Source organism: Lissotriton helveticus, chromosome 7 (assembly GCF_964261635.1).
Source record: "Lissotriton helveticus chromosome 7, aLisHel1.1, whole genome shotgun sequence".
Taxonomy (NCBI): Eukaryota; Metazoa; Chordata; class Amphibia; order Caudata; family Salamandridae; genus Lissotriton; species Lissotriton helveticus.
Window position 1 is genome coordinate 499,272,755 of NC_136068.1, and position 14,936 is coordinate 499,287,690.

The window sequence follows — 14,936 nt, forward strand, 5'->3', positions numbered from 1 at the left end:
ACTCTGGTATCGCTTTATCAAAACATGTCGAGTAAGGTGTCATACGAATTGGAATACTAACCCCTCGCCAATTCTGGCGACGGGGTTAGCATTCCACCCTTCTAGAGGGACACGACATGCCTGTAACCTATAACCCGGTTAAAAGTCAGACAGAGCCTTAGCATCCACAAAATGGATGCTGCCACCGAGACACAAGTCTGCCCTCCTGCTGCTGGGAGTCCTCCCAGAGCAGGAGACAAGGACAAAGGGTTTCCTGCCAGGGGCGGTGCCAGCACCGTCCCAGACAGGGTTTTGTGTATTGTAGGTAGGCAGGGCTTTAGAGGAAGGTGACTGCACGTGGCACCCCGGTGCTCACTGTGCATAGGCTGGCTGGAACCAGTTCCAGGGTCACTCCAGACCCTGTGCTGGGGAAAAGCCCGCCAAGGAAGTGGGTGTAACCACCCCCCTCCTGGTCCCACCCATAGGGCAGGACCTAGTCGCGTGCCAGCCCCTTTTTCCCAGATAAAGGTAGAGACTGGCCCCCTTCCAAATCAGATCATCTTTGAATCCTGAAACTACTTTCTGCGAAAGGAACTCAAGACTTCTTCCTAAGATTTCTCCCTTGTGACTAAGGAGTAGTCACCCTGCATCCGCAGGCACCACCTAAGAACACTGCGGTCTGCTGCAAGTCCTTCCTCCGGAATCCGACTGCCCAGCTCGACGAGAACCGGCTTCCCTGGCACCTCTGACCTCTACCCACCTCTACAGCCCAGCTGAGAACCGTGGGTGCGACGAGACCTCAAGGGACCGGCCAGCTGTAAGACTGCACGACTTCTTTCCAGCAAGCCCGCCGAGTGAATTCCTGGTGAGTGCTTTGGGGTCCGAGAAGCCCCGACTCTGAGCAGCTCCAGCTCCGAAGTGCAGCCCCCCAGCATCTCCACGATCTGCGTGGGGCCCTTCTGCTTTCCGCTGCTCACCGCGTTGTTTGGCTACTAGCCCGTTGGCTTGTGGCCTCCCTGACGACGCCCGACGACATTTCTGCTGCTGGTCTGGTTGCTCCAGACTGGCCCTTGCTCCCTTCCAGAAGAGGAGCACCCCGGACCCTCCTGGTCCACTCAAGACGCCATTTTGAGTCCACCGCGTGGGCTTGAATTAGCCAAGGCTTGTTGCCCAATCCTGGGTAACTTCGGCGCCAACGACTTCATCCTCCGTGGGACAGCTCGCACCTCCATCCTGGTCGCCGACAACGCCTCCTGGTCCGAGAGACTGCAGAGCCCAGCAGCGCCCACTCACCTGACTGCGGTGACTTCGCCCGGTGCCATCCTGGTGCCCACTTAATCACTGGCTAGTGATTCAAGAACTTGGTCCCCTCTGCTTTCAGGTTTCTTCTTCCTTGATCCAGGCTTGGATCCATCGAACTTTCCTTCACTGGTCGCCTGCCAGCAACTTCTTCCTTCCAGGCTCCTGGTCCGGCAACGAGATCCCCGACGTCTTTTCAGACCTATGCAGCTGCAGCCCCTGGGCTAGGTAACTTCGGCACTTCGGTGTCCCAGCATAGCCTCACTATCCTAGGGTCAGGATCCACTGTCGTTTTCTTCCTACCAGGTCGGGTTCGCCCGTGAACACTAACTTTGCCTTTTCTAGCTTCCATAGACTTTGTCCCGCATCCCGCGTGAGAGTGCACACTCTGCACCCGAGTTCCCTAGGCCTCCTGCTAGTAATCTAAAGGTTCAGTAGTCCAGTCCTAGCGATCCCAAAGCCTCTGAGAATCGTTACTTACCTGCTAGTAATTCGCATTCCACTTTGAAAGTATATGGTTTTTCGTGCCCCTCGGGCATTTGTGTAACGTGCTAACTTAAAAGTATTTTCGTAAGAGTTTTGTTGTGTGCTTAGCACCCTGTCCTCATAAAGAGTACAGGGTTGTTGTGATTCTAATAAATACATTGTTTATTTTCATAACACTTGTGTGGTGTCCTTTCACTGGGTGTTCAAGGGGTAATGTGATGGTAAAACAGCTGGCTTAACACGCCCTCTAGAGTCTTAGCCTTAGACTGCTCGTATCCATGCTACTAGGATAGCTGGTCTATAAGGTTGACTTACAACCAATCATCAATAAGGGTTGTTTGGACTGATATATAGTGATCACTAGAATAGTGAGCACTGCACATCAGGCCAACTTCTCACATTGGTGAGCAGCGGTTGGGATTTGAGCTTGCTGTTGTTTTACCACACATGCCCTAAGAATATCTTGTGAAAGATCACATAAGTACTAAAGGTACATATAACTTAGCTTAGAATACTCTGAGTTCTACTGAACCAGCTGTTGTAGCTCCTAGGGCCTAGCACACCCTAAACTACAACTCTAGCAAGGGATCAGTAGGCAAACATATAGTGTAGGTAAGTGCACCACTTACACCTCACTAGAAAAGCATGTCGACTCAGGGGGACTCTACTGAGACTCCCCTGGTCAGTGTTGACCCTCCACAGGTCACTTCAAGATATGCAGCTCTCAATTTTCAGGAGATGAGGCAACTCTGTGTCTCCAGGAAACTGAAGCAGGGGTCTAACCCCACCATTCCCTTTCTGATAGGTCTCTTAGAGACATATGATGCCAGAAAGCTCTCTCAGTTACATGAGAGCATGCCAGCCTTAGAGGGAACCTCTGGGGATCCAGACCTCCCCAACACTGATTCAGCAGTTGAGGAGGAGGATGAGGAGGTACTCTCTGGGGATGAGGTAGACAAGGGTCTTGAGGTAGTCAGAAGGCTAACTAGGACCAACTTAGACTTACTTGGGCTAGGATCTGGGGGCCCCCCAGTACTAACCCGAAGTGGGCCTAACCTTGGAGTTAGGAGAGATAGATCTCTTTCTAGGGACTCCAATAGATCTCTGCACTCTAATGCCTCTTCTCAGGGGAGAAGGAATCCTCCACAGAGGAGATTTACTTCCCCTCAGAGAAAGGAGCATGAAGCTAGGATGAGACAAGCTGAACTGAGGATTGAAAGGGAAGAAATTGCCCTGGCCAAAGAGAAGCTTGCCCTGGCAAGAGAGCAGCAGATGAGTGGGCTAGCTCCCACTGGTGGCAGCAATCTCCCAAGAGATAGAGAGAAGGGTTTAGATACTAAACACCTGACTAAAATAGTGCCCCCCTTTAAGCAAGGGGATGACATCCAGAAATGGATGGCTGCTCTGGAGAGGGCCTGCACTGTGCAGAACATTCCCCAGAGTCAGTGGGCAGCTATACTGTGGCTCTCCTTTGATGGTAAAGGTAGAGATAAGCTCCTCACTACAAGAGTGGAGGATGCTAACAATTACCAGGTCCTGAAGAATACACTGGTTGATGGGTTTGGTTTAACCACTGAGCAGTACAGGTTGCTGTTCAGAGACACCCAGAAAACTCAGTCTCAGGACTGGTCTGATTTTGTGGATTGTGCCACTAAGGCTTTGGAGGGCTGGTTGCTGGGTAGCAAGGTTACAGATTACACAGGATTGTATAATCTAATGATGAGAGAACAAATTTTAAACAATTGTCAGAACCAGTTGCTGCACCAGCACCTTGTTGATTCAGATCTGACCTCTCCCCAAGAATTGGGAAAGAAGGCAGACAAATGGGTCAGGACAAGGATCAAGCAGAACCAGAACCAGAACCAGGGTGGTCAGAAGAAAGCAGACCAGAAGGGTAATGTTAAGAATGAGCAAAATGACCAGAAGTCTTCACCAGGTCCCCAACAAACCAAAGAGGGTGGGGGTCAGGCTTCCCAGAAAAAGAAGACTCAGGAAGGCCAGTCAAAAAGGTGGTGCCAGTACTGCAAAAGTAAATCTCACTGGTTTAGTGAGTGCACCAAAAGAGGAGGAGGACAAACTCCTACCACTACAGCTCCTAAAGCAACTGCACCCCCTAGTACAGTCAGTAGTGGTAGTGTCACTCCCAAGGCATTAGTTGGGTTAACCTTGGGTACTGAGGGGTCTGACAACTTAGTTGGCACACTCACTCAGGCTGTCCTTGTCTGTACAGGGGATGTGGATATGTCCCCTGAAATAAGTCCCAATACTTTGGGCAAATACAGGCAGACACCTTTGATTAATGGCAAAATGGCTCAGGCCTATAGGGACACTTGTGCCAGTGTCACCATGGTGACACCTAACTTTGTGGACCCTGGACAGATCATGCCAGGTACTGATTTCCTGGTGACCAATGCCAGCAATGTCACTACTAGTCATAGTGTGGCAATTGTAGCTTTCTCCTGGGGTGGAGTGAAGGGACAAAAGAAAGTTGTAGTCAGTTCAGACCTCCCAGTTGATTGTTTGTTGGGCAATGATTTGGAGTCATCACAATGGTCAGAAGTGGAGCAGAGGACTCACATGGAGATGTTAGGCTTGCCAGCACATGTGCTTGCTGTGACTAGGTCACAGGCCAGAAGATGCCCCACTGAACAGGTGCTGGATCCTGAAATTATGGACCAGACACCTCCCAAGAAGAAGAGCAGTAAGGGTAAGGCTTTGCCTTCCCCCTTGCCCCAGGTTGAGGATCAAGTCTCTGAGGAGGCTGATCTAGCAGAGCTGAGGGAAACTGAGCCTAAAGAGCTTGAACTTGATCAAGTTGAGTTTCTGGGCTCAGGGGGACCCTCCAGAGCAGACCTGGGGAAGGAACAGTTGAGCTGCCCTTCCCTTGAACCCCTCAGACAGCAGGCTGCTGCTGAGGCTGCAGGGAATGCCACAGGTGCCCACAGGGTATACTGGGAAGATGGACTCCTGTACTCTGAGTCAAGAGACCCCAAGCCTGGTGCAACCAGGAGGCTGGTCATCCCCTTGTCTCTGAGAGGTTTCCTTCTCACCTTGGCCCATGAGATTCCCCTTGCAGGTCATTTAGGTCAGACAAAGACTTGGGACAGGCTTGTCTCACACTTTCACTGGCCACATATGAATGAGAATACCAAGGAGTTTTGTCGCTCATGTGTCACTTGCCAAGCCAGTGGTAAGTCAGGTGGCACAACAAAGGCCCCCCTCATACCACTACCTGTGGTGGGGGTTCCCTTTGAAAGAGTGGGGATTGACATTGTTGGTCCAATGGAACCCCAGACAGCATCAGGACACAAGTTTATACTGGTGGTGGTGGACCATGCCACCAGGTATCCTGAGGCTATTCCCCTTAGGACCACTACAGCCCCTGTAGTGGCAAGAGCCCTAGTTGGAGTGTTCTCCAGAGTGGGTTTCCCTAAGGAGGTCGTTTCTGACAGAGGTACAAACTTCATGTCAGGATATCTGACTGCCATGTGGAAAGAGTGTGGTGTGAACTACAAGTTCACCACACCCTATCATCCACAATGCAATGGGCTTGTTGAGAGATTCAACAGGACCCTGAAAGGGATGATTCATGGACTACCTGAACCTCTTAGGAGAAGATGGGATGTCCTGATCCCCTGCCTCTTGTTTGCTTACAGAGAGGTCCCACAGAAGGGGGTTGGCTACAGCCCTTTTGAGCTTCTGTATGGGCATCCTGTAAGGGGACCCCTGTGTTTGGTGAAGGAAGGATGGGAGAGACCTCTCAAAAAGCCTGCAACCAACATAGTGGACTATGTACTTGGTCTCCGCTCCAGGATGGCTGAGTATATGGAAAAGGCATCTAAAAACCTTGAGGCCAGCCAGGAACTTCAAAAAGCTTGGCATGACCAAAAGGCTGTACTGACTGTGTACCAGCCAGGACAGAAGGTGTGGGTGCTGGAGCCAGTGGCCCCAGCAGCTCTGAAAGACAAATGGTCTGGGCCCCACACCATCATTGAGCAAAAGGGAGAGGTTACCTACTTGGTGGACCTTGGAACTCCCAGGAGCCCTCTCAGAGTGCTCCATGTTAACAGGCTCAAAGCATATGTTGACAGGAAGGACATGAGCTTGCTCATGGCCACAGATGAGGGACAGGAGGAAGAGAGTGACCCTCTCCCAGACCTGCTCACTCAGAATCCTGATGATGGGTCAGTTGATGGTGTTGTCTTTTGTGGCAGCCTCACTGAACATCAGCAACAGGATTGCAGGCAAGTTCTGCAATCCTTTCGACATATGTTCTCTCTGACACCCAGCCAAACTGATTGGTGTACCCATGATGTTGACACTGGAGACAGTCTGCCTGTCAAGAGTAAAATCTACAGACAGCCTGATCATGTTAGAGACTGCATAAAAACTGAAGTGCAGAAAATGTTGGAACTGGGAGTCATTGAGCCCTCAGATAGCCCTTGGGCTAGCCCAGTAGTTCTAGTGCCAAAGCCTCACACCCAGGGTGGTAAGAGAGAGATGAGGTTTTGCGTAGACTACAGAGGCCTCAATGCAGTCACTAAGACTGATGCCCACCCAATACCAAGAGCAGATGAGCTTATAGATAGATTGGCTTCTGCCAACTTCTTAAGCACATTTGATTTGACAGCTGGGTATTGGCAAATCAGGTTAGCTGAGGAAGCCAAACCTAAGACAGCATTTTCTACCCCTGGAGGGCATTATCAATTTGTGGTAATGCCCTTTGGACTGAAAAATGCACCTGCCACCTTCCAAAGGTTGGTGAATCAAGTCCTCACTGGGCTGGATGACTTCTGTGCAGCTTATCTTGACGATATTGCTGTCTTTAGCTCCACCTGGGAGGATCACCTGGTCCACCTGAGGAAAGTGTTAGAGGCCCTGCAAAAGGCAGGCCTCACTATCAAGGCCACCAAGTGCCAGATAGGGCAGTCACAGGTTGTATACCTGGGCCACCTTGTAGGTGGAGGCCAGGTTCAGCCACTGGAGAGTAAGATACAGGCCATCAAGGACTGGACTCCTCCAATCACCCAGACTCAGGTTCGAGCTTTCTTGGGCCTGACTGGTTACTATAGGAAGTTTGTCAGAAATTATGGGTCCATAGTGACCCCCCTTAATGACCTGACAAGCAAAAAGATGCCAAAGAAAGTTCAGTGGACAGCAAGCTGTCAGAAAGCATTCAATGACCTAAAGCAGGCCATGTGCACAGCACCTATCCTCAAGAGTCCAGATTACTCCAAGCCATTCATTGTCCAAACAGATGCTTCTGAGTTGGGTGTGGGAGCTGTTCTGTCTCAACTGAATTTTGATGGTAATGATCAGCCTATTGCTTTCATTAGCAGGAGGTTGACACCCAGAGAGAAAAATTGGTCAGCTATTGAGAGGGAGGCCTTTGCTGTGGTCTGGGCCCTGAAGAAGCTGAGGGCCTACTTGTTTGGCACTCACTTCACCATTCAGACAGACCATAAGCCCCTCTTGTGGCTAAATCAGATGAAGGGTGAAAACCCCAAACTGCTTAGGTGGTCCATTTCCCTACAGGGGATGGATTTTACAGTGGAGCATAGACCTGGGACTGATCACAGCAATGCTGATGGGCTCTCCAGGTATTTCCACTTAGAGCAAGAAGACTCACCTGGTCAAGGTTAGTTTATTGTCCCAAAGTTTGGGGGGGGGTCATGTAGGAGAGTAGGGTCTGCAATCCTATGATCACCCAGATTTTTGCTTTTTGCTGCACTGGTTTACGACTTTCCCTGGCTGTGGGCCTGCTAATCAGACCCACAGCCTAGCTGTTCTCTCTATCCAAATTGTACTCAGGTACTGAATTGGCACTGGGCCCTCTCCAAGTCCCTGTACCCAGGGCTGAGGTGTACCCAGAAGTCTCCCAGGGGCTGAAGCATGTATTATGCCACCCCTGGATTGACTAACTAAAACTGACACAACTGGCTGCACGACAGCTGGGGCAAGGTGGTGTACTCACCCTTTGCTTTAGATATAGTATACCTATATCTAACCCTAAAATGGACACACAGATCTCCTATCAGTCACTCCTATGGCAGGCCTTAACAATCCTGAAGGCAGAGTGCTTGGAATCGTGTGAGAGGGTGCTCTGGCATGAGCTGAGCCTGTCTGCGGCTTTCGGGATCTATCCCTTAGCCGTTTCCATGATATCGCATACCATATACTCTTAAGTGCATTATAATCCTCGCGGTTATGTGCCAACTCTGGTATCGCTTTATCAAAACATGTCGAGTAAGGTGTCATACGAATTGGAATACTAACCCCTCGCCAATTCTGGCGACGGGGTTAGCATTCCACCCTTCTAGAGGGACACGACATGCCTGTAACCTATAACCCGGTTAAAAGTCAGACAGAGCCTTAGCATCCACAAAATGGATGCTGCCACCGAGACACAAGTCTGCCCTCCTGCTGCTGGGAGTCCTCCCAGAGCAGGAGACAAGGACAAAGGGTTTCCTGCCAGGGGCGGTGCCAGCACCGTCCCAGACAGGGTTTTGTGTATTGTAGGTAGGCAGGGCTTTAGAGGAAGGTGACTGCACGTGGCACCCCGGTGCTCACTGTGCATAGGCTGGCTGGAACCAGTTCCAGGGTCACTCCAGACCCTGTGCTGGGGAAAAGCCCGCCAAGGAAGTGGGTGTAACCACCCCCCTCCTGGTCCCACCCATAGGGCAGGACCTAGTCGCGTGCCAGCCCCTTTTTCCCAGATAAAGGTAGAGACTGGCCCCCTTCCAAATCAGATCATCTTTGAATCCTGAAACTACTTTCTGCGAAAGGAACTCAAGACTTCTTCCTAAGATTTCTCCCTTGTGACTAAGGAGTAGTCACCCTGCATCCGCAGGCACCACCTAAGAACACTGCGGTCTGCTGCAAGTCCTTCCTCCGGAATCCGACTGCCCAGCTCGACGAGAACCGGCTTCCCTGGCACCTCTGACCTCTACCCACCTCTACAGCCCAGCTGAGAACCGTGGGTGCGACGAGACCTCAAGGGACCGGCCAGCTGTAAGACTGCACGACTTCTTTCCAGCAAGCCCGCCGAGTGAATTCCTGGTGAGTGCTTTGGGGTCCGAGAAGCCCCGACTCTGAGCAGCTCCAGCTCCGAAGTGCAGCCCCCCAGCATCTCCACGATCTGCGTGGGGCCCTTCTGCTTTCCGCTGCTCACCGCGTTGTTTGGCTACTAGCCCGTTGGCTTGTGGCCTCCCTGACGACGCCCGACGACATTTCTGCTGCTGGTCTGGTTGCTCCAGACTGTGGCCCTTGCTCCCTTCCAGAAGAGGAGCACCCCGGACCCTCCTGGTCCACTCAAGACGCCATTTTGAGTCCACCGCGTGGGCTTGAATTAGCCAAGGCTTGTTGCCCAATCCTGGGTAACTTCGGCGCCAACGACTTCATCCTCCGTGGGACAGCTCGCACCTCCATCCTGGTCGCCGACAACGCCTCCTGGTCCGAGAGACTGCAGAGCCCAGCAGCGCCCACTCACCTGACTGCGGTGACTTCGCCCGGTGCCATCCTGGTGCCCACTTAATCACTGGCTGGTGATTCAAGAACTTGGTCCCCTCTGCTTTCAGGTTTCTTCTTCCTTGATCCAGGCTTGGATCCATCGAACTTTCCTTCACTGGTCGCCTGCCAGCAACTTCTTCCTTCCAGGCTCCTGGTCCGGCAACGAGATCCCCGACGTCTTTTCAGACCTATGCAGCTGCAGCCCCTGGGCTAGGTAACTTCGGCACTTCGGTGTCCCAGCATAGCCTCACTATCCTAGGGTCAGGATCCACTGTCGTTTTCTTCCTACCAGGTCGGGTTCGCCCGTGAACACTAACTTTGCCTTTTCTAGCTTCCATAGACTTTGTCCCGCATCCCGCGTGAGAGTGCACACTCTGCACCCGAGTTCCCTAGGCCTCCTGCTAGTAATCTAAAGGTTCAGTAGTCCAGTCCTAGCGATCCCAAAGCCTCTGAGAATCGTTACTTACCTGCTAGTAATTCGCATTCCACTTTGAAAGTATATGGTTTTTCGTGCCCCTCGGGCATTTGTGTAACGTGCTAACTTAAAAGTATTTTCGTAAGAGTTTTGTTGTGTGCTTAGCACCCTGTCCTCATAAAGAGTACAGGGTTGTTGTGATTCTAATAAATACATTGTTTATTTTCATAACACTTGTGTGGTGTCCTTTCACTGGGTGTTCAAGGGGTAATGTGATGGTAAAACAGCTGGCTTAACACGCCCTCTAGAGTCTTAGCCTTAGACTGCTCGTATCCATGCTACTAGGATAGCTGGTCTATAAGGTTGACTTACAACCAATCATCAATAAGGGTTGTTTGGACTGATATATAGTGATCACTAGAATAGTGAGCACTGCACATCAGGCCAACTTCTCACAGAGTCGTATTGCTTAAATAGGCTATAGATCTTATGGGTGTACCGGCACATACCGTGAAACACGGACGCGCTGCCCCGGTCCTTGCTGCTCGCGTCAGTCTGTCCTCTTCCGGGTATGCCAGAGGAGTGTTCCGATTGGCTGGCGCGGAGCGTGACGCGGACGCGTCACGCGAGGAAATATGGGCTTAGTAGTTTGAAACCCTCGTGTGTACTCTGTCTAAACTTATCTATTGTAACGGGACTAAGAGGTCTCCTAGACTCCTCAGATTTTTTACACACACAACCAGCGCTAGCACGCAAATTATCGTGACGCCCTCGTACTGATGTTAAAAAATTGCAAAAAATTTTTACAACAATTTAAACAGCGTATAGTACAGCCTGGCGGCAAATCCTACGTGACAAGAAGGGGGGCACCAAACTAAGGCCCCTTGTGTCTTTATAGCAAGGTCAATGACCATATCATGTTTAGGCTAATGGCGCATCTGGGTAAGACCTGGACAGATCTCGCCTCAAAAGGCCATTATAAACGCGCTACTCCTGCGCTGTATCCATTGTGCTGGACAACAAAACTCCTAAGCATCCATGCACCCAGGCAGCGAACATGTTCTATCTCTGACAGCCCACATGCCACACATATCATCTAATCATCAGGTACTGATACTCAAGGGAAGTAACAGATATACCTCTCTCCGGGCATATCATTCATTAATGTAAAAGCACTGATTATCTTGTGCCTCTAACTCTTGAGTGACATCCAAGGAATATCTTCATTCAATCCTCGCTTGTCTGTGCCCAATTTATATACCCATCGCTGTTCACGCTGGAATAGGAATTATTAATTATATAATTAATTAGCTGCCCATGTAACAAGAGGTATGTGGGTATGACTACTCGCAAAATCAAGACACGCATTTGTGAGCACAAAAGCTCTATTCGGTGCTCAAGACAGTCGACCAGACTGACGAACCACTTTTTAACAGCCAAGCATATGTCGTCTGAGTTGCATTGGACTGTGATAGAGCAGCCTCTAATACCAGCCCATATCACTGACACTAAGAGTTTCCTATTCCAGCGTGAACAGCGATGGGTATATAAATTGGGCACAGACAAGCGAGGATTGAATGAAGATATTCCTTGGATGTCACTCAAGAGTTAGAGGCACAAGATAATCAGTGCTTTTACATTAATGAATGATATGCCCGGAGAGAGGTATATCTGTTACTTCCCTTGAGTATCAGTACCTGATGATTAGATGATATGTGTGGCATGTGGGCTGTCAGAGATAGAACATGTTCGCTGCCTGGGTGCATGGATGCTTAGGAGTTTTGTTGTCCAGCACAATGGATACAGCGCAGGAGTAGCGCGTTTATAATGGCCTTTTGAGGCGAGATCTGTCCAGGTCTTACCCAGATGCGCCATTAGCCTAAACATGATATGGTCATTGACCTTGCTATAAAGACACAAGGGGCCTTAGTTTGGTGCCCCCCTTCTTGTCACGTAGGATTTGCCGCCAGGCTGTACTATACGCTGTTTAAATTGTTGTAAAAATTTTTTGCAATTTTTTAACATCAGTACGAGGGCGTCACGATAATTTGCGTGCTAGCGCTGGTTGTGTGTGTAAAAAATCTGAGGAGTCTAGGAGACCTCTTAGTCCCGTTACAATAGATAAGTTTAGACAGAGTACACACGAGGGTTTCAAACTACTAAGCCCATATTTCCTCGCGTGACGCGTCCGCGTCACGCTCCGCGCCAGCCAATCGGAACACTCCTCTGGCATACCCGGAAGAGGACAGACTGACGCGAGCAGCAAGGACCGGGGCAGCGCGTCCGTGTTTCACGGTATGTGCCGGTACACCCATAAGATCTATAGCCTATTTAAGCAATACGACTCCTACCGCCGGTACCTCCCACAGACAGCCCAGTTGGACGTCTGGAGTACCGACGGATAGGTGAGTCAACAGACAGAACAGGCGGCTCTGTAAGCCACGCTATATCGAGTGGCCTGCCTTGACCTTACAGTACTTCCTTTAATTGATTCTTGTTTTATATGTGTTTGTGATTCATACAGAGCGGGGCTCCGCAGTACCTGAGCTAATGCCGGGTGAGGTGGGGCAGCATTCTCCATAACATGGGGTGAGTGTTTCTGTACTTAAGTGGCAATCTGGCTCTTTTGGGAATAGCTGTTATCTCAAAATAAGTGTGGAAGGTAATGGATTATAAACCATTAATTGCGAGACCTTGCTTTGTATCCGAGTCTCGCCCAGAGAGCTTTTGCTAATAGGCTTGTTCTCTTTTTCTTCTTTTCTATGTGTGTGTGCTGTATTGCGAAATCCACTGGTTCCTCCAACAGGAGAATCTAAGGTGACATTTATTTTATTTAAGTTTCCTTGTTTATTATGCACTAATTAAGCAGTAGCAGGATAGGTCCTGAAGAAGCAGCAAGTGACCCCCGGGGCACAGGTAAAAGCTGCAGAAACATGTCGACCGTGACTTTATAAACTGTCGAGGTAGTAATTTGCTCACACTACCTTTTTGCACTGTTTTTAGAGAGTGGGAGTTGAAGGTTGCTAATAAATCTATTTTCCTTCTCCTACCCCTTTTTAACATCACCACTTTTTGAAAAAATTTTTATTTTCATTATTTAGCACTGCTTATTGGTTACATCCTGCCACCGACCTGTCATAACTTCATTGGGCATTGTTTTCCACCATGCTGTGCCTGATCGTATATGGGGTTTCCCTGTGTACTTATGGTGGCCTTCCCAAATGATGACGGGCGGTACAGGTTGGAACTCTGATGGGAACACTGTAACTATCGGAAGGGTGTCCCGTTACTGATCTTGCAAGCAGCACACACAATCTTCCAACCCTCATTTCTGAGCAGGTTTTTGACTGAGTGTTACTTATTAGTTGGTGTCTATATCTAACTTTAGCCTCTGGCATACCTCTGGAGACTGTGGACTCTGTGCACACTGAACCTTACTTTGGTGCAGCATATAAGAGCCACTTTCTTACAGGGCCTACTGTGGCTTTCTTAGCAAAGATCCCCATAGTTGATATTTGGAAAGCTGCAACATGGTCTACACCGCACACATTCACCAAACATTATTGTGTAGATGTGTTAGCGAGACAACAAGCTAATGTGGACCAGGCAGTACTTAGAACGCTTTTTCAGACAACTCCGACAGCTACAGGTTAGCCACCGCTTTGGGAGAATACTGCTGTAAAATCTATGCAATGCATGTGATCTGCAGCTCACATGCCTCGAACGGATAATGTTACTTATCCAGTAAGCATCTGTTCTTGGCATGTACAGCTGTAGATTTACATGCTCCCACCCGCCTTCCCGGGTACCTGTACTTGTTGCAGTTCTCTATCTCTTACTCTATATACATACGCATGGACATCTCTCTTCTTTACTTACTAACTCCATTCTCCCCCTCTGCTTGAAAACAATCGAGTCACTGCCCATGCACACTATCACCAAACGGAGGAATCACCTACCTTGTGATTGGAAAGACTTCTTCGATGAAAAACAACTTGCAAACATCCGGACCCAACACTAAAAGGCAGGAGTATGCAAAGCATTTGAATCTATAGTTCTACATGCCAAGCCAGATGCTTACTGGGTAAGTAACATTATCCTATTCTTGTATATCTTTCATAGAAAATAGAAAACAGTTAGTTTTATCAGGTTCTAATCACAGCATTCCTCTGATCCCCACACCTTCAGATACTCTGGGAAGCTTTTTGGGAAAGCTGTAGATCATGTCAAATAAGTAATGCTGTATGCCACATGACCCACAGACTCTAACTTTGCTTGTAAGAGGATATACATTCTTTTTTATCCCTTGCATGATTGTATTGTTGCAGGTTATGAGCTCTCAAAATTGGAATGCATGGTGGGCTCTCCAGAGAAACCCCTTTCTGATCTTGGGAAGCTAAGCTATCGCAGCTACTGGTCATGGGTGCTGCTGGAGATCCTGCGTGACTTTCGAGGAACACTATCCATCAAGGACCTCAGGTAGGACACAGTGATCATACGACTTGCAATAATGTTGAGGGTAAGCAGCCCCTCCTTTTGACTTGTTAATTCATTTAAAAGTGGGCAAACATGACCCTTATTCAACAACTATTACAACTTAGGTGCCTGCAGTACCATTCAGCTCTGCCTGCACTTATTCTCATGTCCTCTAATCCCATGATTCCTCCCTGCCATAATTAGGCAGCTGCACTACTATATTGTTCAAAACGAGCAAGCATTTTGACACAAAAGGATTTATAGGCTACTGTTTCTTGCATAATCTCATATAGTCATATGTATAACACTGGAAAGTGTTGATGCAAAATTATCACACAGTAGGTAGCTGCCTTTATTTTTATACTGTTCTGTCTTGATGATTTGCTCCTACTTTTATTCTGTGGTTGCTGCTCATACTCTCCTTCCAACAGGCTAGCAAAGCCATAAGAGAAGCAATTGTTCCCAATAGAAAGTCAAAGCCACAGCACAGCACTGAGGTCTGCCCCTTATACACCAACTGGCTTTACAAATCTCCAGGCACCCTATTCTTAGCAGGCTGAATGTATACTCGTTTGCCAGTCTTGCAGCGTGAATCTTTCTGGATTCACTATGCTGTGCATTATTCCGCGGTCTAGTGGTTGGGTCCGGAATCGTAGTCTTTTCTTTTTTTTTTTGTTGTTGTTTTTTTTGTAGCCCAGGTGGGCGTCGACGTCCCACCTTTTGGTGTCCTTCCTGTGACGTCGGCATGCTTCCTGCGGAAGCTCCCACCCTT

At 49.2% G+C, this 14,936-nt stretch overlaps 1 protein-coding gene across 2 annotated transcripts in view; it reads left to right on the forward strand.

Annotated features, from left to right (window-relative positions):
- KAT8 (lysine acetyltransferase 8) overlaps nt 1-14,936 on the forward strand; it is a 340,257-nt gene that overhangs the window by 256,161 nt on the left and 69,160 nt on the right. For both annotated transcript variants that reach the window (XM_078652506.1, XM_078652507.1), the window contains exon 9: nt 14,017-14,167. In XM_078652506.1, the coding sequence (XP_078508632.1) occupies nt 14,017-14,167 (151 nt within the window). The remainder of the gene's footprint in view (nt 1-14,016; nt 14,168-14,936) is intronic.